Here is a 24329-nt window from a genome sequence, read left to right as displayed (position 1 = left end):
ACGTGTTTTCAAAGTCTGTTGTACTGTTGTACTACAAAGTCTCTGTCTCACTCCCTGGGGCACGAGCGCGCGCCTGCAGGCGCGCTATCTCTCCGTATCTCTCCTGGGGCACAAGCACGGCTCAACCGTGTGCTATCATTCAGAGAGAGTCCGACAGATGGAGCTGGAGCCCGTTTCTCACAAAGCTGAAGCTTCTGTCTAAATAAGGTAGGTGGATTGCTTTAGTAAGCTTTTCAACCTTAGTTAAATTGTTTTTAGATTATGTATATTATATAAACTATATAATGTTTTATATATAATGTTTTTTATATATATATATATATATATATATATATATATATATATATATATATATATATATATATATATATATATATAAATGTGAAATAATTAAAATGTGTTTTAGATTATATAAATTATATAATGTTTATATATATATATATAAATGTGAAATAATTAAAATGTGTTTTCAACCTTTAATTATTTTTTAGAATTATATAAAATATAGAATGTATATATATATATATATAAAATGTAGAACACACTGACCCCATTTATACACCGCTCATAAATGTAATGGGAGGGGGAGAAGCCGTATAACCACACACACACACACACACACACACACACACACACACACACACACACACACACATAACCGTATAACTGTGATAAACTTCAAACAAGCTAACTGACACAAACTTCAAACAAGCTAACTGGCACAAACTTCAAACAAACTAACGGTCAATAGGGTAAAACTTTCCGTCAAAACCACATGAACGATGTGTGGGGAGTCTTTCATATACCTTTATAATTTAGAACTAACAGGTCAATAGGGTAAAACTTTCTGTCAAAACCGCATGATCGATGTGTGGGGAGTCTTTCATCTTCCGTTTAAACTAGCCGTCAAAACCATGATTTAGAACTAATTAGGTCAATAGGGTAAAACTTTCTGTCAAAACCACATGATCGATGCGTGGGAAGGTCATAGGTTAACCCTTGATCTCATTTGTTCCGCCCATTCATCATAAGGTTACCGGAAGTTCAACCTGTCAAAAGGTCAAAGGTCAAAGTCATAAATCATCATGACAGAACGTATAGTATAAGTACTACTAATAAACATTTGAAATATATCAGTCTGTGTGTAATGAATGAATATAATATACAAGTTTCACTTTTTGAATGGAATTAGTGAAATAAATCAACTTTTTGATGATATTATAATTAAATGACCAGCACCTGTATATATGTATATAAAATATGCATAAAGTTTAAAAACATGATGTCAGTAAAAATAGTCTTTAAAATAAGTAATTATTTTATTATTAAATTCATTAAAAGTGACAAAAACTTTGATTGCAATGTTTTGAAAGATTTTATATTTCAAGTAAATGCTGATCTTTCTATTCATCAAAGAATCCTGAAAAAAAAATTAAGTATGTATAAAAAAGTAAAAATTGAATAATGGTTTACACAAAAATATGAAATAGCACAAATGTTTTCAACATGTTTTCAAAAAAAAAAAAAAAAAAGGAAAAAAAAGGTTGAGCATCAAATCAGCATATTAGAATGCAATTTGAAGGTAATTCTAAAAACATTTAAAAAAAATGAATAAAAAAAATTGCTGGTTAAAATTCCAGCTTTTCCAACAGGAATAAATTACATTTTAAAATATATATATTACTTGTCAAAAAATAAAAAAAATAAATACTTTAATCAAACTAATGTAGCATTGGTTAATAAGAAACTTATTGGAAAAAATCTTACCAACCCCAGACATTTGATCAATAGTGTTACTCATTACTAACCCTAACAAAGTGAAGACACTTAGAAAAATAGCCTTTAATGTCAACAGCTTTTAAAAACAAGAATTGCACACATTATTTTAGCATATTATAGTACAACCAAGTGAATGTGAAGTTTTACAGGGAACATCAACAACAGGTAAGATGAATTTCTGAGGTAAATTTTGCATCACATGATATGGGGATGATAAATGTACAAATGCATGTCATGTTTATTTTATGCATATAATGTCTTTGTTTGGATGATTTTAAGTCCTCAGATCTGGGGTACAAGTAGCTGTCCTCTGTCTCATTTGTGTAACCATGGTAAGTACCAGTATTTTTCAACAATCTTAAACTAGGCAAAATGACGAATACCTGTAAGTGTTGATTACATTTTTAGTTTGGTTACCATACATTTAATGAATTTGCGCTCTTAAAAACAAAGGTTCCCAAAAAGGGGTTTTTGCAGTGATGCCACTGAAGAACCAATCTGAGTTTATAAAATAACTTTTCAGTGGACAGTTCTTTATAAGGAACTTTTTTTTCTTAGCTTGAAAAGCATTTTAATAATCTAAAGAACCCTTTTCCACTATAAAGAATGTTTCTTGCAATGGAAAGGTTCTGCGAATGTTAAAGGTTCTTCAAGAAACTATTGATTCCAATAAAGAGTGTATCACTGTTCGTTTTTGAAGAAAGCTCAGAGAACATGATGCATACAGTACCCACACTGAGTGCCTGAAGCTGTTGATGGAAAGAGTAGTCATCTAAAGTGGGTGCCGAGATGATCAGAAGTCTTTGTTTAGACAAAATTCACATATAATATTCAGAACAATTGGAAGGATAAGTAATCATAGTTTAAAGCATTGGGAAACTCAAGGTGTTTACCTCAGGAGCGAGCTTACCTCCAGATTGTTCGTTTCGGCTTTAGAGCAGGGTAATGGAGCTTTTCTCTCCTTTTCCTTCTCAGACTGACGTGATGGAAAGCTGTTGATGTGATCCAGTAAATCTGAAGGGGCTGTTGGCTTATTGAAAACCCTGTTAAGCTAAGACCACAAGATATATGCCTTTGATTCGGCAGTCTTTCAAAGTCATTGTGAATTAGGAGAAAAGGAAGCGTTCTTATTTTGGGCCTCAGGTCATATGCAGTCGACCCCATTGAGAAGATTTTGGAGTCCAGCCCATATTCTCTGCAGATCTCGCTGATTAACTCAGGGTTTCTGAGCTTTTCTGGCAGGGATGCTTGTGGAGGCTCTGAACCTGTTTCAAAAAGGGCATCGTGCATTTTGATTTGAATTTTGCATCGCAATAAGTGCAGCCCAAATTCAGAAGCTTTAGAGCTGGGTATAATAAATAATAATTGTTCTTCATTTTAACAATCTGAATATCGACTGCACAGCAAAACAAATATGACCCAATCACGAACAAATGACTCTTATGAACTGGATCTTTTTAGTGAATCAAAAACTAGTGAAAAGTCTTGTTCAGTTAACAAACAAATGACTCTTATGAACTGGATATTTTTAGTGAATCAAAAACTAGTGAAACGTCTGGTTCAGTTAAAAGGGTCATATGATGCTTTTTTTTAAAGATTATTATTTTGTGTATTTGGTGTAACAGAATATGTTGACATGCTTTAATGTTCAAAAAATATTATTTTTCAAATACTGTACATTACTGTAGGTCCTCTATGCCCCGCCTCTCTCAAACGCGTCGTTTTCTACAAAGTCCCTCCTTCTGACAAGTGCAGCATGCTCTGATTGGCCAACTGACCCAGTGCATTGTGATTGGCCGAACACCGCATGCACTTGTCGGAAATGCCCTAGCCCTTTTCCATAATCACGAGCTTCATCTTTCAAAATAAATGTAAAGACAGTTAATAATGTCCTTAGTTTTACCATCAGTTCAAGCCCGAATGGGGAACAGAGTCACGTGACAGACACAGTGATGAAGTGTTTTAGCTGACTCCACTGTTGACCCTGTCTCTCACTCTCTCTCTCTCTCTCTCTCTCTCACACACACACACACAAACACACAAACACACACACACATAAACAACATGCAAAACTCTGCATTTGAACAGTCAATAGCAACTACTTAAACTAATAACAAAGATACTCACAGTAGTTGATTCAGAAGCGCCAGATTGTCGTAGCAAAGTCAGAATTACCTCCTCTCTAGGTTCATGAAACGGTCATCCATGAAATGCGTTGCTGTTCTGTTCTAAGTAGTCATAAAGATTCCTAAATGCATCTACTTCCACCTGCAGTGTAGGAATAGGTTCTGAACCACTGATCTATAATATAGATGATGGACAGCGCTGAGACCTTTCTTTGAGAAAAGGCACAGCTATGTAGCTCTGTTTAATATAGTGACTTGAGACATCACTTGGGGATGAAATCACCTATGCCAAAAAATAAAGAAATAAACCATAATAATCAGATACAGTCTTCCGAGGAGAGCTGCAAATAGGCTTCAGATCTTCTTAAAAATCAAATACTTACAAGGAGTCTTCTTCTCCCTTTGAGGTTTTTCATTGAGTCTTTGAGAGCTGCCTGTCCTCACCATCTGCATCTCGTGATTTCCTCCTCCGTCCTTTGCCATTTTTCTTCTTGCCATCCTTTCCTTTGCCTTTCTTTTTGGAGCTTGAATGGTCAACGGTTTGTTCTCCTTTGAACTGCTCATTGAGGGTGTCAAAAAATAGATTTTGCCCTCACATGCGTTTTATCTGCTTCCAAAGCTTTTTTCACTTCTGTTACCGACTCTGGGTGTCTGTCACTATCTGGAGTTTTCTTCTGGTCATCGAGCAGCAGCTTCTCGTTTCCACTAGATCCAGATTTAGAATTTGCTTTAGCTGATAGTTTGCCGTCGCCTGAGCTATCTGTCATTTTACGGATACCGAATCATGAATGTCCGCTCAAAATATCTAGATCTTTGTTTCTCAATGTTGCCTTTTCGTCTAGACGTATCTTCTGTGTGAGGAAGATGGATGTGGAATTCACATGGCTCTGTAGGCTGAAGGTCCTATGCTTGCTGGAACCCTGTTTATTCACCATTACCCTCTTCTTTGTGATCTTGAATTTTACTGGTAACCTCTTTCTTTTTACTGCCGACCTTCTCCAACTTTCGCACATGCAGCTGATCGAAGAGCTCAAGAATGGCCTCAACACGAACCGGGTAAGAAAATCTCTCACTAACCCTCATGTTCTTTTACAGAAACAGCATGAAGAAGGTATGGTCCTCCAGCTCAAGGAAATGGAGAAGTTTGCTTACCATTTAAGAGTCCATGGCCTCCACAGTGGCTTCTCCTTGCAAGGTTGTCCGTTGGATTTTGCCTTCCATCATGGCATTCTGAATAATAGTGACGATGAGCGTTGTCTCTCTCAGCCAAGCGACAGTTCAGTCCTTCAGACTCCTGGATCTGCTTCTCCATCACACGCTGATAGTTGTCACTTTGCAATGGTGCGGTGATCACCCAAGGTGGTGTTTCCCGGCAAAATCAGCCAAGAAGTCTCTCGGGAGCCCCATCTGACCCAACGTCCTCCTTGGGAGTTGCATGGCCACTTTGATTCTTCCCTTGGTGTTTTTTCTTGCCTCCTTTTGAAGAAAGCATCGGGCTGTTGATCCAGTGTGCCAACAGAAGCAGGAAGATCAACAGACGAGGCATATCGAGACTTCACACTTTTCACTGACCAACAGAGGCAGAGAGAGAAATAGCAGCTTCTGGTTCACATTTACAGGAAACTTCAGAGCAATGTTGAGCTGTGTGGCATGCGGAGCAGCTTCTTGCGTCTCACAACTTTGCGTCTGCATGGAGGAAGAGCTGCTGTAGGAGAAGAATGAAAGGGCAGGATGAAACCCAACCCCTTCACAGCTTCAGTGTGACTTGATCTTAGTTGTCAACATTTAACACTTTGGCTACTGCTTTAGTGGAAAATATCATTGCAGATTATATCTTGACAGTTTTAGTACAGTTTGTGTTCTGAAGGTCAGTATACAATAGTCAATAAGTAACGGACATTTATACATTAATTCACTAAGGCACCCCAGTCTTTGTCATCTCTGCTCACTATCAATGCATCTGCAAAACAGACATCAAAACTATGATGATTAGGATCAGCATTTTTTTTTACTGTATTTCTTGTCGTGAGGCTAACCAACATGCAAATCTACTAAACTGAAAAAGCATGTCAAATAAGCAAATAGATTTAATAATGCTGTGACACTGTGAAATATATTGCTTATTAATACACTGAAATGCTTAAAGAAATGCATGTCCATCACCCATGATATTATCAGCTAGGAAGTGAAAGAAAAGTCTGAAAGTGTAAAGCTAACATTTTTAGATAGAAACTGTAGATAGCAAAGTTATTTATGCTCAGGGTGACTGAAAAATAAGATAGTATATGTGATCGAAACATAAAAATAAAACGTGTTCAACGTCCCTTTAAAACAGCCTTTTTACATTAACATTTAAATGTACATTAAAACATATACAGCATAATACAAGAGAACTATAAATAAGATGGACTATAAATAAAGCATTCTTTTATGGATTTTTATTTGGAATATCGTGCAAAGCTTAATTTTTTTTTTCAGCTGTGAGAAGAATTGCAAGAAGTGGCCGTAGCAATCTGGGTTGGAGTTGGAATGGTTTACAGTCATGGTGCACAGACATTCCACAGATGGATTTAGTTGAACAGGAACATATGAGAGACAAAGGGGAAACTTGAAACAGCACCAGCCAGTGCTGATAGAACAGATGCAAATGGTGTATTCAATGCAAAAGTTTATTTAAGTATAATTATGTTTTTTATTTTTATTAAAATGTACATTTCAAGATTGTTTAAACCACTGTTACTTGTTGAATTGTTTTAATTTATTATTACTGTCCAAGTGTTTATCATTGTTATTGCTCTGCTGTTAAACTGTTAATTGTGGACATGCATTTCTTTAAGCAAATTACTAATTTCAGTGTACTAAATAAGAAATATATTTTACAGTGTCACAGCATTATTAAATCTATTTGCTTATTTGACATGCCTTGAATTCCACTCACTAACCAGTTAAGACTGTACATTTGTTCAAAAAAAAACAATGCTCTCAAAAAAACTTAATCAGGTCAAAAATTGTGTGGTTTGGGGACTTTGTATAGCTTGTAAACAGACTGGATGTAGAATTGTAATGGAACAATGCACACTGCGGCAGTAAATCAAGAACCTAGTCATCTTTGTCTGCTTTATCAAAATTTGCAGTGAGTGTTTTAAGTATTGTCCTTGTATACTACCGCCCTCTGCTGGACATGTGAATCTCTGCGTCCAGAAAGTCAAAGATCAGAGATTTTGGTTTAATATTACTGCTCTCCAATTAACTTAACAAAAATAAATTGAAAACAAAATAAACAATATGATTAACTTATCGGTTACATAAATATTTTATATATTATTTAAATTTGTGTGTACTCCCAAAAATAAACTATCTGAGTTTACTCTGGTCACAGCTGGGATTCTTGTGAACTCTCACTAATTAAAACTGTAATCATTTAAGCGTTAAAATGTTCATCTTTTGCCCTTCCTCTCGATCTGTGCCAACTATTATTGAGTTTTTGTCTGTCAGTCTTTTGACCAGGTTTTTAATTGAATTAATTGTCTTAAGTTGAGCACGCACATTAGAAAAATCCATTTATTATGTGTTTGATGGTTATTTAAATATTTTGAACATATGTTCAAGTTCATTATAAGTATATTTCTGTTCGTAAGAACATGTCGGTGTACATGAGAATAAGTTGAGAACTTGTCGGTAATTTCTATGCTATGTTGTGAATTGCAATGTTCTATTTAACAGTCCTTATGAATGCTTTTATAAAGAGTTTTTCTCAGAAGAATGTATTGAAATTCCTGTTTAAATATGTTTGAATTAGGGCTGGTAAGCGATTTAAATTTTTAATCTAATTAATAACATGATGCTGTGATTAATTCATCTAATTAATCGCATATCAGATTTGGAGAAATTACTCTGAAAAGATCATTTAAAGTCATTGTTGTGCAAAGCATCAAACAGGCATTACAAAAAGTAGGTTCAGCAAGAAATATTCTGTTTGATAAAATTGATTGCATAGGCCTATAGTATACTCTTTTGGACCATGGAGTAAATGATGACAGAATTGTCGTTTTTGGTTGGGTGAACTATAATTTTAATAATATATTTTCTTATTCGATCGTATGATCTTCAAACGTTGCTATTAAAGTATTTTTTTTTTAGATTGTTTTGCAAGTTGATAGTGTGCGGGATTTCTTGCATATTTTGACTATATGACTTACAGGTGTGCGACGCTATTTGATCATTATTATTACTATGAAAATATGAAATTATTTCTTTAATGAAATGAAATGCTGAGTAATAAACAAAAACTGCCAGTAGGTGGTGGTAAATTTATTCATTCGTTTGATTCGTTCAAATGGCTGATTCATTCAGGAGTGAAGTGAAGGGTTCTTTACGGATGGTTCAGTGAATCATTAGACTTGTTCGACTTGAAGCAGGTCATCACCATCAGACCGATCATTGTGTGTTACATCAAAGAACCGCAAGAGCTTAGACTCCTTGTGCTTTTGAATCGCTCTCGCGGTACTTTGATGTCATACACCGAACGGTCTGTGCAGTGCCACTTCAAAACCAACCCATCGGCCAATGGTTCAACGCACCGATTGGTTCACTAAATTCGTTCAAAACGTGTATTAAGAAATGAAAACCGCTGTGGGTTGCTCGGAGATGAACAGTTCTGATTTGTCTTTATATTTTGGTTGGCAAAACTGAGCAAAACAGACAACATTGTGTCACAATATTAACTTCTTAATGAACTGTTGTATAAGATGATTATCACATTTGCACTTGTGTGATATTGCACTTAGCCTACTTCTCCTGTGATATTTCTTAACTATGTGAGACACAATCTCAAATGGGTGTTTTGCCCAATATCTTGAATTTTAGGGACATTTTCTAGGCTCCATCACACAGTTGTTGCTCTGCCTCATATGAGTCATGGACTGTATGAAATGGCAGATAATCCATGTCTGGTGCTGGGCAAGTGTGCCAGATGCATTATTATTCTCCATAAATAATTAATCAAATTAAAGCGATAAATTACCAGCCCTAGTTTGAATTTTATATACACCATACTGTAATAAAACATTTAAATGAACACACATTACTGTAATTAAAGGGATACTCCACCCCAAATGTAAACTGTGTCATTAATCTCTTACCCCCATGTTGTTCCAAACAAGTAAAAGCTTAATTTTTCTTCTGAACACAATTTAAGATATTTTGGATGAAAACCTGGTGGCTTGAGACTGTCCCATAGACTGCCAAGTAAATTACACTGTCAATGTCCAGAAAAGTATATGAAAAGCAGTGTCAGAATAGTCCATCTGCCATCAGTGGTTCAACCATAATGTTATAAAGCGACGACAATACTTTTTGTATGCAAATAAAACAAAAATAATGACTTAATTCAACAATTCCTTTGTCAACAGTCTCTTCTGTGTCTCTCCACTTCACCATGTGCTGCTTATGCTCGTCTGTGTCAGCCGCGCCACAAGGATGGGCTGTTTTCTTTCAAACCAAAGCATAAATACATGTAGAAACAGCCCATCCTGACACTCTGATGGCAGATGGACTGTTCTGACAATGCTCAATATGTTTAATATAACACTTTTTTTTATTATTCTTGTTTTAAGATCATCAACATTTCTGCTGATGCATATGTGCATGGTATTCACAAGAAACTGGTATCAAGAAAATATTCATACAGTTTTCCAAGTCTCACTCTACCTTATATGTTAAAGAAAAATGGGAGAAAGATTATTATTATTATTATTATTATTACTCCAAAAAGAAAATATTTACAGAACGGTAATCCAGAGTCTGCACTTTGCTGGAGAAGATGTTTCAACTCAATGACTGATTATTTTCCGATATTCTGGAACTGTCCAGCAATCCAGTATTACTGGTTAATGGTCAATGAATCAACACTGGGTTTTGAGATTGATTATGGTGTTATATTTAAGAAACATACCAACTGATTTAAATGGTCAAGACAACCTTTTTAGATTGTTCTTGGTTGTTTATAAAAAAGCAATAACAAATAAATGGCTGGATGAGAATCCACCAACAAAAGAAGAGTGCAGAGATTTTAAAGGATATGTTTGGTGTGGAGAAAATGACCTTGACTAAGTAAGACTATGGATACATTTGATAAGAATTGGTCGAAATGGTTAATACATGGGAAGTTACCCCCAAATAACTATAAGAAGCATGTAGGAACTGTAGCCTATGTGATGCTTCTGGTGACCTTATTCAGTTATTTGTTATTTATTTATTTAGCCTATTTATTGTATTCAGAGTTATGTTAAAAGGAATTTAAATAAGTTTAAAATACCATTTGCTGCAGTAATTACAACAATAAAACTGTTTACCAGGGTTGTAAATAAATGTAAATAAATAAGTGAATGAATGAATGAATGAACAAGCTTGCCTCGTTTAAACACGTTTGAATGAGATCACATTTTAATTTATTATGATTTACGGTGAAAAAATTAACTGGGTAACTATATGCTAAATTAGTGGTAACCATGGTACAATGTTACAACTGCCATTACAAAAATGTGTCTTTTAATTGAATGTTGTTTTTGTTGTTGTTGTTTTATCCCTAAACTGTGCCTAACTATGTTATTTAAAAGATAAATTAATGGCAGTTAAATCTCGTTAACAAACGCCCACAGCACATGACTGATTTACACGCGTTGATCGACGGCCGAATGAAGCCACAAGCGGCGCAGATCGAGGTGAGCGCGAGTGCTTCCGGGTGGCGGGTGTAAGCTGGGTGTCCCCGCTTTCAAAGGTCGTTCATTGATTCTCTGTCTCGGCTCGGTGAGAATTTCAATTCCTCATTATCGATCTCCACCACATTATCATTTGATTGCAATAAATGCATCAGAGCATGCATCGCTGTGGTCTCTCAGTGCAAAAGTTAGCTTCCAGTAGTTGTTTGTACTTAGCTAACAAGCTAGTGAAGTACGACTACGGCTTGTGCCCGCCTTCTGTCGGTTCACCGATCCTGAAGCCGCTATGCTCTAACAAAAATAAGCTATGCAAACGCAAGCATTTGATGTAGTGGCGTATAACAGGTTTTAATTAATAGCAACGTTACTGTTGTACTTGGGCTGCATGAATGGGAATATGCTAATGCATTTCTTACGCCATTGAGTTGTTGGAATGAATGACTTTTGCATTGCCCAATAACAAACTCTTGGCACAAGGTCGAGTATCTTTTTTTTTTTTTTTTTTTTTTTAATCCTAATCCCTCCTCGTCGCTTATGTTGAATAATGTGACTTTCTAAACCTTGTAGTTCATAGATTTAAAGTGAGTGCGTTGTCCCACATCTGATTTGTGTCACTTCTCTGGTCCGTTGACGCGCTGCTGGAATTAGATTGTAGTTGGCACCATAATCCAATAGAGTCTGTCTGCACATGTTTCATTAAATCGGTGATTTGATTGTTTCCCTCGCCCTCATACATGCATAACCACTGCAGTGCTTGCATGTGTGGGATGCATCTCTAAAAAAAAAAGAAGGTGAAATTATACAGGCGTTTACTTGTGTATAAGTGGAGTCTTACTGGCACATTCCATGAATACATAATACTATGGGTGTCCCTTCCACACATTTTATTGTAAGCAGTGGTAGGATTTGACACTGTTAAAGCCTCATCAGAAACTTGCTTAGTCCCTGCACAGCCCCCCTCCTGTTTTTGGTGTCACTTTCAATAACATTGAAAAATAAACATTAAAAATCCCCCCAAAAAGTGCATAGTATTTGGCCTATAAACAATTTATATTATGGAGAAGACTGGAGCCGGTACTCAGAATTCGTGCTCTGCATTTAGCCCTCCGAAGTGCAGACACACAGCAGTGAACACACACAAACCGTGAACACACACCCGGAGCCGTGGGAAGCCATTTGTGCTGCGGCTCCCGGGGAGCAGTTGGGGGTTCAGTGCCTTGCTCAAGGACACCTCAGTCATGGTATTGCTGGCCCGAGACTCGAACCCACAACCTTAGGGTTAGGAGTCCAACTCTCTAACCTCTAAGCCACAACTTCCCCTTATAGTGTTAAACATGAGAATAAATGTTTTTAGCTTTAATTAGGTTGTTTTTGAAAAGCGGTGCACGAAATAAAGGTGCTCTTAATTTTCATTTATGACTGCAGTGTAAATAATTTTAATAATATGTCAATACATTCTTTACAATTTATTTAGTCACCAAAAGCTGCAAAACATTTTTTTTTTTCTCTCACACTAGCAATTTTCAGTTTCAGGCTGTATTTTGTACCCTAAAAAGAACATTTTTGTAAAAGATATTAGTTTTTAATAACTTTTATTAATTATTCTTTTTATGTATTTTGTATTTTCTGGAGAACACCCTTACAGACAGGGTTTATGGTGTTGTAGACAATAAATGACCTAAAAGGCCTCCTCTCTGTAAGCTGCTACTGTTTGACCTGCACTCAGAAAAAGCCTTATCACCTTCATGTATGATAGCCCTTACCTAAACAAATACACTTTTATACACTTCTGGGTTTGCCTTAGTGTGACCTTGGCTGTTTCACCCTGTGGATTAATTGATCTGCGTCGTCTCGCTTACAAATAGTCTTGCAAAGTGCCATTAAGTTCTTAAGAAACTGTAGATACAATGGGGAATAATAAAGAATAATTAAGAAAAGCTATAGAAACAAAATATTATGTTATTTTTACTTAAAATTCCATTAAAAATGCTAGTTTAAGACCAGTTGTTGTTTGGTAGCTGTTATAATCTTTTGTGTGTGTATTACAAAATTTGAATAAAATTGTTTTGAATATAAATTTCACATTTTATATATATATATATATATATGTGTATGTATGTATATATATGTATGTATATGTATATATATATATATATATATATGTATGTATATATATATGTATGTGTATATATATATATATATATATATATATATATATGTATGCATGTGTTTACTTTTTTTTCACTAAGAGATATAGTGTTGTTGTTGTTTTTTTTTTTTATGCTCACCAAGGCTTAACAAACAAATCTTAGTAATGTTGTTATTATAATCAGTGTTGGATCATAATAAGCCTCATTTAATTTTTTTTTTTTTTTTTTTAGAAACTGTGGCACATTTTTCTTTACTATCCTTTTTGCTAAATTGGATTGGATATTCTTAACATTTTTTTTTAATGATATTTACTCTATGAAGATGTGAGGACTCAGTGACTTAACACTCAGGTAACAATCAGTCAGCCACTTGTGTGAACTGTGAGCATATGTGTGTTACCTTGGAGGTGGGTAAACATCGGCGCTGCAGTGACTTGGGCAGAGTGGAGCATTATGGGATAGGTCAGCCAGATCACTTTTTCTCTCTCTCTTCCTCTCATGTAGGAGGAGGGTCGTTCCGACTGCACAGCTCCTCCTTGTGTCTCCGATGGCGAGTCTTCTGCGTGTGGTAGCCACCAGCTGTTCCAGCCCCCTGTTCTCCGGGCTGGCCTGTGCTAAGAGTGTCCGGACGGTGAAGACACCATGCATTCGGTTCTTTAGGACCCATCAAGCCCTCTCTCGCCTCTCAAGTCCAGGTAACGTGCTGGAATATTAAGTTGTTGTTATAATACATTTAGTTTCAGACCTTTGCTTTTCGTAATCAGGCGACTTGAGGTGGTTGAGGACATTTAAATCATGTTTGATATATTTTTTTTCCCTCCCATTATATATTAAAAGACCTTGAGTATGGTTCGCTTATGCATAAACATAAGTTGTTTTTACCTCAGCAGATTTTGTTTTAAAGAATGACAAAAGTGATTAAAGCATTCCCAAACTTCTTTCTACTCTTCTCCTAATATTTCTGTAGCAGTCCACGTTCAGTGATTCTCAAGGTCAGTGTGTCCCTCCCCTGCTCGTTCTGCCACTATTACCTGCATTGAAGGTCTCAGGATATAAGAGAGTGGACTGGAAGTGAGCTGTGTTGTGGCTGCTTGGATACTGTGTTTGTTGTAGACCTTCCATAACTGCAGAAGTTGTTTCTTGAGAAGGGGGAAGAATGGTAATGACAGATGAGGCAGGTTATTTCTGGCACTGTGTCAGCTGAGGAGCCGGGACTGTGGCACAGCTCTTGCAGGAAAATGCCTGCTAGGAAGAAAAAAAAAAACATCTGTGGTGACTGTCAGCATTCAGTTTGGTTATAAGGGGTTTATGGGCCTCAGATTTTCACTTTGTTTCCATTTACATCTGGAAATACAAAAAAAAGCACCTAAAAATACTTAGTAATTATTTTATATTTATGTATGTATTTATTAGCTCAGTACCATTCAAAAGTTAATGGTTGGTATGATATTTTTTATATCCTTTTGAAAGAAGTCTCTTATGCTCACAGATGCTACATTTGATAAAAAAAAAATACAGTAAAAGCAGTAATATTTTAAAACCTAATTACACAATGTAATTTATCCCAGTGATGGCAAAGCAGCCATTGCTTCAGTCTTCAGTATCACATGACCCTTCAGAAATAATTCTAATATTTTACAAAAGATTTCTAAATGTCTTTACTCTCACTTTTGATGAAGTATCTTTATGAAGTATGTCATTTTTATAAAGCTGGTCAGATTTGACATCGGCATGCTTATGTCATAAAAAGTGCACAAAGGTTTTCAAACAGCAACAAAAATGTTCATTTCTCTTACATATGCCAGGAAGCAAAACTGATTTAGGTTGTCCTATTACGATTTTAATCATCAGTTGTTTCAATTGATCAATATAAAAACTGGACTTGGTGGCATAAAGTGGGCTCAGACATATTTGAACGCTTATGCAGCTACCATAAATTTGTTTGCATTTGATACAAAACTTCAGAGCAATGCAGGTTTCCAAGAGAGCAAAAGAAAATCGTCAACTTGATACCATTTTTGGAACAGTAAATGCCACTGGTCTGTATTGGTTTGATATCTAATGCAGTGACATTGATTTATTTACCATATAGTGTTCTATTCAATTCAATTCAAGTTTATTTGTATAGCGCTTTTTACAAAATAAATCGTTACAAAGCAACTTACAGAAAATTATGTTTCTACAATATTTAGTAGTAGCTAGTAGTTTGTGCACATTTGACAGGATTTTAGAAAAAATAAAAAAATAATAATAATACAAGACGTAGTCAGCTAGACGATGAACTATCAATATTATTAAGTTATTATATGATTCAGTCACACATGTAGCAATAATTGTTAGTTTGGTTTGTTGATTCAAGGTTAGCATCATCTGGGGTCCTCTGAGGGTCAGCATCATCTCTTCTCAGGTGTTCTGGATCCAGACTGGAGCTTGTTTAAATCCTAGTTACCCGTGGCGAAACATAGAAACAAAATACAGACATCATTAGCATAGCTGCTGATCCAACAAAGTAAAATTAGTTTAACCCAAGCTAATGAATAAAAATGCACCTTTGAACAGATGCAACTACACTCACAATTAAAAAAATACATTATTCGAATGCTTGGCGAAAGAGATGTGTTTTTAATCTAGATTTAAACAGAGAGAGTGTGTCTGAACCCCGAACATTATCAGGAAGGCTATTCCAGAGTTTGGGAGCCAAATGTGAGAAAGCTCTACCGTGTGTCCAAAAAGTGTCCAAATACTTTTTGAGTTGCCTTAGCTGTGAGTGGCCCAGTTTAACAGCATCTAGGTCCAGTCTATGATTCCCGTGAGCTTGTGTTGTTGTTATATTTAAATCCGGCCTGTGGTGGAATTTTCCACAAGCGACCTCCTGCTATCATAGCAGAACATGACTTGGATGACTTGATGCTTATTCAGCCTGTCTAGATCATATGATGTTTGCACATCTTTACAGACCAAAACACCAAATAAAGCTGTGCGTAAAAATTCTACTTGATTTACTTTATTACACATCCTAAAACTCAGCAATGCTTTTTTTTACAGCTTGTAATCTGTTATATTTTTGAAATCATGACTGCAGAATTGGAGCTGTACCAATGCCACAAACTCTTGCTTTACTGTAAAACCACAAGAGACCTCATGGACCTACAATCGATTACAAAGGTCTCGAATCACCCATTGATCTTTTATGGACTGGTTCACCAGTTGTTAGTCTGACTCTTATCTTTATTGCACTGCTTTTCTCTTTGACCTATCCTTGAGTTGAGAATGGAGAAACTGCACGGTTAGGAATGGTTAAAGCGATAATGTCCATGAGAGCAGCCTGAGATCTGCTTTTCACACTTCGATTTGTTTCTGTGGTACTAGGTTCTCCAGACAATTTGTCTGAGGATTGAGTCAAATTTCATGTTGCCGATTAAAAAGGTGAATATTTTAAAGATATAAAGAATCAAAATATGAGTTGTCGCTAGCGTTGTAATAAAAAAAAAAAATCATACATTAAATATTAGTAATTTAATAATATTCTTTTAATCTAAAGATTTTTTTATTTTATAGCATATAATTTTTTTTTGTAAAAAAAAAAATCGAACCATTTATAATACAGTTTTGACATGCACTCTTCGAAATAAGTTCCTCTCCAGGCTCTGGTTGATTCTGGGAATCCGTATTTATTTTAATTTTTTTCTGTAGGCATTCCATACAAACAGCTAACTGTCGGCGTTCCCAAGGAAATCTTTCAGAATGAGCGTCGCGTGGCCATCTCTCCAGCTGGAGTGGAAGCTCTCATCAAGCAGGGCTTCAATGTGGTGGTGGAGTCTGGCGCTGGAGAATCTGCCAAGTTCTCCGATGACATGTATACAAAGGCAGGAGCCACCATCAGGGACGTCAAAGATGTCTTTGCATCCGATGTTCTGCTTAAGGTACTGTTGATTCATTAATTTTACCCTGACTTAGCTGAGTCTTCATCAGCACTCATTCTCTCTGGCTGTTCACTATAGGTGCGTGCCCCCATGTTGAACTACGCTCTAGGAATTCATGAGGCTGAACTCATGAGTGAAGGAGCCACCCTCGTCAGTTTCATCTATCCCGCTCAGAACCCTGAGCTGATGGACCAGCTGTCCCAACGCAAAGCCACCGTCCTGGCCATGGACCAGGTGCCCCGTGTTACTATTGCTCAGGGTTATGATGCCCTCAGCTCCATGGCCAACATCGCTGGGTAAGTCTGCTAGCCAACCTATTTCTTTTAAATGATACAAAGCATTTTGTATCAGTGTATGAATGTTTTTAGAATTCAGTAATTTATAATTTTTGTTAAAAAAAAATTAAAATATATATTGTTGGATAATGACAATGGTACTAATATAAATATTATTACAAATAAAACATCCAAAAATACACATTTAAGTGTTCATTTCATTACACTTTATCTATTTGCATATGTAGATTTCAAATACAATGCATTGCTTTAAAGGCAGTTTTTTTGCTTAACTTTACAAACAAATCCAAAACCTGAATCCCCGCTGTAAACCTTTAGCACTAATATGTTAACAAAATGAAACAAGAATTTTGAAGTACAAACTAGTGCATTTTTTATTATTAATTAGTTCCACATTTGCATATTTAAATGTGTAACATGTCAGAAAACTTTGAATGAAATATCCTGTAGTTAATTGAAAAAGGATAGTGATGTACATTAGCGTATTCACCTGTGGGGTGACTTCGCAGGCCAATCTTCCGTAACCTATTAACAGCGTAGTGTGTCTTGATTCCTGCCTCATCAGCAGCTGTGACTGATGTACATCTCTTTTTCTTGGCAGCTATAAAGCGGTGGTCCTGGCAGCCAACAACTTTGGCCGCTTCTTTACTGGTCAGATCACAGCTGCAGGGAAGGTCCCTCCTGCTAAGGTACGAGTTGGCATGAGTGGTTTTTATTTGTATTTGAGTGGAGTGTGCTTGTTTCATTGCCATACACTTCTCACATTAGATCTTGGATAAACATATTAGCACTGTTCATATTTTTCCCAAGTTATTATTTTTATATTTCTAAAAAGGCTGTTCATATTGGCAGGTGTTGATCATTGGAGGTGGAGTGGCTGGGCTGGCCGCTGCTGGCTCTGCCCGTGCTATGGGTGCCATTGTGAGAGGATTTGACACCAGGTAAAAAGTCATAGAACTTAGTTACTCAAGCAGGGATTTTTTTTATTTTTTTTTAGTTAATAATATTAATTAGGGCTGTGCGATATGGACAAAAAAAACCTATCACAATTTTGCGATTTCGATTTTAATCACGATTTTTGACACACAAAGACATGCTTTACAGTTATAAATGCATTCAGTATAAATTTGAAACATATTTCCAAAAGAAAACCAATGAGAGATTTATCAAAAAGTTGTAACATGTCTCTAGAATGGACTTAGTTCATCCAAAAATGAAAATTATGTCATTAATAACTCACCCTTATGCTGTTCCAAACATGTAAGGCCTCCTTTTATCTTCGGAACACAGTTTAAGATATTTTAGATTTAGTCTGAGAGCTCTCAGTCCCTCCATTGAAACTGTGTGTACGGTATACTGTCCATGTCCAGAAAGGGAAGAAAAACCTCATCAAAGTAGTCCATGTAACATCAGAGGGTCTGTTGGAATTTTTTGAAGCATCGAAAATACATTTTGGTCCAAAAATGGCAAAACGACAACTTTATTCAGCATTGTCTTCTCTTCTGTGTCTGTTGTGAGAGAGAGTTCAAATCAAAGCAGGATATCCGGTTCGCGAACGAATTATTCAGTTCACCAAATCGAACTGAATCGTTTTAAACGGTTCGCATCTCTAATACGCACTAATCCACAAATGACTTAAGCTGTTAACTTTTTTTAATGTGGCTGACACTCCCTCTGAGTTCAAACAAACCAATATCCTGGAGTAATTCATGCACTGAAACAGTACACTGACTGAACTGCTGTGAAGATGGAACACCGAGCCGAGCCAGATAACGAACAATAGACTGACTCGTTCACGAGTCATAAACCGGTTGCATTGGCTTTCGGATCACGAGTAGTTCTTTCGATTCAATAAACCGGTTGAAGAAAACGGTTCACCAGTTCTTTTGCGCTCAACGTAATGTCAGTCTATTGGTTTATTTGAACTCAGAGGGAGTGTCAGCCACATTAAAAAAGTGAACAGCTTAAGTCATTTGTGGATTAATGCGTATTAGAGATGCGAGATAAAAGGAGGTCTTACATGTTTGGAACAGCATAAGGGTGAGTTATTAATTACATAATTTTCATTTTTGGATGAACTAACCCTTTAAGTCAAAATAATCACCAACGAAAGATGTCAAACAAAATCTAGACATACGGCAAAAAATTACAATAAAAAAAACAAAATAAAACCAGCCAATGTGAGAAAGCCCCTTAGTTGATTATAAGTTACCCTGGATTCTTTTGCAGCCTTGCAGTCTATTACATGTCGTCCTTTTGGAGCGATCTCTGTCGGTCGACCACTCCTGGTGAGGGTAACCGTGGTCTTGAATTTCCTCCTCCATTTGTACAGCATCTGTCTGATCGTGGATGTGTGGAGTCCAAACTCTTTAGAAATGGTTTTGTAACATTTTTCAGCCTGATGGTTCTGAGATCTCCTCTGTTCGTGCCATGATTCACTTCAAACATCATCAGATCCCTGTTCTTCAAATAAAACTGGACAAGCATCATTGATTAAAAACACCTCTGAACAGATGGACTCTAATTTCACCTTCAAATTAACTGCTAATCCTAGAGGTTCACATACTTTCGCCACTCACAGAGATATAACATTAGATCATTTTCCTGAATAACCCTAACTACAACTTATCCTCAGAACCATGTTGCTTTGTTTTCATAGTTTACCACCACAATAACTTAATCACAATTGCCAAATGTGAATTTGACCCGATGATTCTTGCTTGCAACTAAGCTTTGTGTATTTTCCCTCCTGTTTTATAATCTGACAGATGTTCTGTTATTTTTGTCAGTATTTGTAAATTTGAGTTTTGAGTCACTGTTCTGCGTTAGTTTAGACATATGATGTTTTTTTTTTTTTTTTTTTTTTTTTTTTTTTAAACAAGAACATAAAAACGGGTTGTGTAAGAAAAGTGACGCCATTGCTAATCCTGCCAAAGTGGTTTGAAATGTACAGATTTTAAAAAGCTTAATTTTACTATGATTTAATGACTTTGATCCTACAGCATTGGCCAAGTTTGGTGAATTTAGTTAGAATCCACATCCTTTCTGTGCTTTGGAACTTAACACTTGGTCGAGTCCATGAGCGTCAGTTCCAGCAAGCTTCCTCTCGGTGGCAGTGTTGCATTAGTCATGGCGTCTTGTCGTCTTCTTCCAGAGCGGCTGCACTGGAGCAGTTCAAGTCCCTGGGTGCCGAGCCTCTGGAGGTGAATGTGAAGGAGTCAGGAGAAGGCCAGGGCGGTTACGCTAAGGAGATGTCCAAAGAGTTTATCGAGGCTGAGATGAAGCTGTTTGCCAAGCAGTGTTTGGATGTTGACATCATTATCACTACTGCGCTTATTCCTGGTACGCACACCTGCAGCCTTTCTACCATCACATGCCCTCTTTGGCATGTACTTGATAATAAGTGCACATGCGCTTATTTTCCCATCATTTGACTTCTGAATCAAGAGTTAAGCCAGGAATTTAGATTTTTCTCTTTATTTACTCTGCCTTATGTTGTTACAAACCTGTATGCTGTCATTTTCTTCCTGTGAGATACACAAAATAATCTTTTTTCCCTTAATGATCTTTGGCTGTCAAGTTCAGAGTGCCCGAAATGCAGAATAAAATAGTCCATATGTCTCTCTAGTTATATTCCAAGCCTTCTGAAGATGTGTGAAAACTTTTATAACATTTTCTAACTTCCTTTAACTTTGGGGTAAATCACTGCTGGCACTATATGATTTTTATAAAGGTTGGCTGTTTATTGATTTATTTAAATCGGTGCTACAATATTGAAGAAAACTGAGAAAAAGAGCAGTGGTGGAAAAAAAAAGGTATGCTTGATCAGACTATCCCTGAGCGAGGATACAAAAATGTGCAAGTAAGATCTGTAGCTTTCACAAAAGCCCTGACAAATTAGTTCTCTTTGTTGCGTTTCATGAAAAAACAATGACATTTTAGTTCAGAATGAATTGAGGGTGAGTAAATGTCAATTTCGAGTTTTTGTATTCACTGTATTCTTTTAACTGTGATCCTGGTTTATCTCAAGATCCTCAAGTCAATACTTGTATGACTTTCGTTGGCATTTTAAAAGAGAAACGGTTTACCCCGCATAACTTTATAATGTACAGCATAATTACCAATTTAATAGCTCCATGGCTACAGATGTGCTTCATGTATATTCGAAAGCATGATTTATCTTAAATTAAGTTTTCTGAGTGTCATAAGAGTTGCTTTGGGTCAGTCATGCTTTAGATTGGCAGAGAGTTTTCCCAGATTTTGTGGCTTTTTCAATAGCGCTGGCATTTGAAGTCAGTTCCTCTGACTTTTGCATGCTTGTGCATACTCTGGTGTCACTCTAATGTAATTTGATTTCCATCCCTGAAGCCATGGAGCCACCAATTGGACTTTTAGTACTTCTAAACCACATACCTGGCAGTTTTTAGCACGCTCAAACTATTAAAATGCATGCAATCTGTTCCACTTTTATCAGAATACCATTTTCTTTTAAAACCAACAAGCCACAAAGCAGCTTATCAGTATATTAGGTTGCACGCATAAAAGGCACATCTGAGGAGTTTTATTAATTGCATATCAGTCATGGTTTTGGTTTATCAGTCTCACTGTGCTGCAATTATTATGCAGGTCGGAAGGCCCCTGTGCTGATTACTAAGGAAATGGTGGAGACCATGAAAGATGGTTCAGTGGTGGTTGACCTGGCTGCAGAAGCTGGGGGCAACATCGAGACCACGGTTCCTGGAGAACTCTCCGTTCACAAAGTGAGTACACTGCAACTTGGGGGTCATACATGAGTTTCGTGTTCCTTTCAGGAATTGTTAATGGATTAGTAAGGTGTTTTTTTATTTTTTTAAACATGTAGTTTTATAGGATTAATGCATTAAATTAATCAAGTGTCATTTTATTTATTTATTTTTAAATCAGAATTTAAAAAAAAAGTATATTTCAAATAAATACTGTTCTTTAAAACATTCTCATTTACTGTACATTTATGCATTTGGAAGACTTTTTTTTGTCCAAACCAGCTAGCATTTAGATTATACATTTAACCAGTTCATGCATTTCCTAGGAATCAAAAACATGATCTTGGCATTGTTAGAACCACGTTTTACAGGAAGGGAAACTTCCTATTCATCAAAGAATTCTGGGAAAAAAATGCATTAACTTTTATCAACATTGATAATAATAGGGAAAGTTTCTTGAGTAGCAATTCAGCTTGATTACTGAAAGATGATGTGACACTGAAGACTGGAGTAATGATGCTGAAATTTTAGCTTTCTTAAGATATATTACAATAGGAAACTCTTACTGTAATAACATTTTTACAATTACTGTTTTGCGTTTATTAATGCAGTATATGGTATAAATAAATAAATAAATGCAGCCTTGTTTCTTTTTATATTGGTGTATAATCAATTGTGTCTGTCTAATTTTATTAAATGGATTTCTATACTTTTCCTATAGGGTGTGATCCACGTTGGCTATACTGATCTTCCCAGTCGCCTCCCGACTCAGGCCAGCACATTATACTCTAACAACATCATCAAACTCATCCGAGCCATCAGCCCGGACAAGGACGTTTTTCACTTTGATGTGAAAAACGAGTTTGATTACGGCACAATGGACCATGTCATCCGAGGTTCAATTGTTATGCAGGTAAACCAGTTTTTTTTTTTTTTTGTCGTTTTTTCAGCTACAGGAGGACATAAAACACTTTTAGTTGTGTTGCATGTTATAGGCCACATCCTAAATCAGTAAAACCTTTCTTTCAGTTACATATGAATTTTTACACTCAAACATCTAGCAAAATCATGTTTTTAAGATGAAATTGCATCTGTTGGAGCCGCAGCCCAGGGCAACATGTTCCACATTGAGTTTTGACATTTACTGGTATAAGGGAAAAAAATAAAGTGAATAACACATTATTCAACAACCATTTTTTTTATTGAAATGAGTAAATTTAATCCATTTCGTTATACCAAAATACTAAGCATCAAACTTGTTTCTTGACTTGTCTTGCATGCGTTCTCCATGGATACACTAAAGTTTAACAAATACAAAAATTTGGCCGCCATGAGATGAGGTTTAATCCAGTCTGGCTGTTGACCTAAAATGAGTTCAACACCCCTGAGCTAAAGGATGTGAGCAGTTTAAAATTTATGACCCAATATCTCACTGGCGCTCATTTAGCTTTCAAGGACTTGAGTTGTGGTGGTGTTAGAATTCTGGCTGTCACTCTCTCCGTCTGTCTGCAGGATGGAAAAGTGCTTTTCCCTGCACCACAACCTAACAACGTCCCAGTGGCGGCACCTCCAAAACAAAAGAGTGTCCAGGAGCTGGAGAAGGAAAAGGCAGCAGCCATAACCCCCTTCAGAGCCACTCTCAACACGGCTGGGATTTACACCGGAGGTAAATCACAGTCCGGCTGCCCTTCCTGCCCTTCTCTTCCCACCGGATCTCTCGGGGTCCCTCCTGGGGTTAAAATGAAAGCGGCTCCCTGTGTGTTTAAGAGGAAGAAACGGCTGTATTGGTGGTCTCTGACACTGAACTATGTTAACAAGGTTTTCATGGAAGTTTAAAACAGCCCCCACTTTATTGCCTTTTTGAGATTAATCCGATTTTTGTTTTCTTCCTTTTATCCACTTAGCAATCTGCATTGCTCAGAAATCCCCAAAATAGCAGCTCCCCTGTTTGGCCGCTTTGTCCCAAGATGTGATTATACTCCAAAGCCCCTCTAAACTAAACGGCACACAAGTGAATTCTGTTGGTTGCAGTCGCCCGAGGACAACTTGTGTGAGGAGAGGCAACTTTGGTTTCACATCAAAGGGCTCACTTCCTCACTCAGACAAGCCGCAAATACGACTCGCACGTAAATAAACACCGGCTGATAAACAAACATGCAAATGAGATCTTCCTGCCTTTTCATGGTTTTCCTGTATCTGTATGAGCTTAGGTACAGGGAATCCTGACTTGCTCGGAAGGCCAAAATCGCTTCCTTTTGAAACTCACCATTGGTCACCTAATTGAGGAGCAAGTGGATTTATTTTCCACATCCCCTTGATCTGAAAGCCAGGACCCTTGTCATGGTTGTTTCTGCTTCCCTTCTACTGTGTAGAGGTTTTTTTACCCACATGGCCAATGGCTTGTCTGTGAGTTGGCAATACCTTTTCTTAAAGGGGTGGTTGATTGCAATTTCACTTTTTTAATGTTAGTTAGTTTGTAATGTAAAAAAAAAATTATAATATAAAAATAATAATAATTTGTTCATTAATTTATTCATGTATATCACACATGCCAGTATAATTAATCTTATCATCATTATTTTACATAACTATTA

The 24329-nt window shown here is 36.5% G+C and overlaps 1 protein-coding gene and 1 pseudogene across 2 annotated transcripts in view; one reads left to right on the top strand and one right to left on the bottom strand.

Moving 5' to 3' along the window:
• Nucleotides 1-435: 435 nt before the first annotated feature.
• LOC127941287 (uncharacterized) lies at nucleotides 436-5584 on the bottom strand (annotated as a pseudogene).
• Nucleotides 5585-10556: 4972 nt separating this feature from the next.
• Nucleotides 10557-24329, top strand: part of LOC127941758 (NAD(P) transhydrogenase, mitochondrial) — a 37357-nt gene continuing 23584 nt past the window's right edge. The window contains exons 1-10 of one of the 2 annotated variants that reach the window (XM_052537138.1): nucleotides 10557-10627; nucleotides 13279-13469; nucleotides 16468-16697; nucleotides 16776-16993; nucleotides 17595-17682; nucleotides 17846-17934; nucleotides 20148-20335; nucleotides 21620-21753; nucleotides 22457-22648; nucleotides 23248-23401. In XM_052537138.1, coding sequence (XP_052393098.1) covers nucleotides 13322-13469; nucleotides 16468-16697; nucleotides 16776-16993; nucleotides 17595-17682; nucleotides 17846-17934; nucleotides 20148-20335; nucleotides 21620-21753; nucleotides 22457-22648; nucleotides 23248-23401 — 1441 coding nt within the window. In that variant the 5' untranslated portion in view covers nucleotides 10557-10627; nucleotides 13279-13321. Of the gene's footprint in view, nucleotides 10713-13278; nucleotides 13470-16467; nucleotides 16698-16775; nucleotides 16994-17594; nucleotides 17683-17845; nucleotides 17935-20147; nucleotides 20336-21619; nucleotides 21754-22456; nucleotides 22649-23247; nucleotides 23402-24329 lie in introns of both variants that reach the window. The other variant, XM_052537137.1, reaches the window with a different exon arrangement.

Source organism: Carassius gibelio, chromosome A21, assembly GCF_023724105.1.
Source record: "Carassius gibelio isolate Cgi1373 ecotype wild population from Czech Republic chromosome A21, carGib1.2-hapl.c, whole genome shotgun sequence".
Classification (NCBI taxonomy): domain Eukaryota; kingdom Metazoa; phylum Chordata; class Actinopteri; order Cypriniformes; family Cyprinidae; genus Carassius; species Carassius gibelio.
The sequence above is the reverse complement of the archived record's forward strand: the minus strand, read 5'-3'. Positions and strand labels throughout refer to the sequence as shown.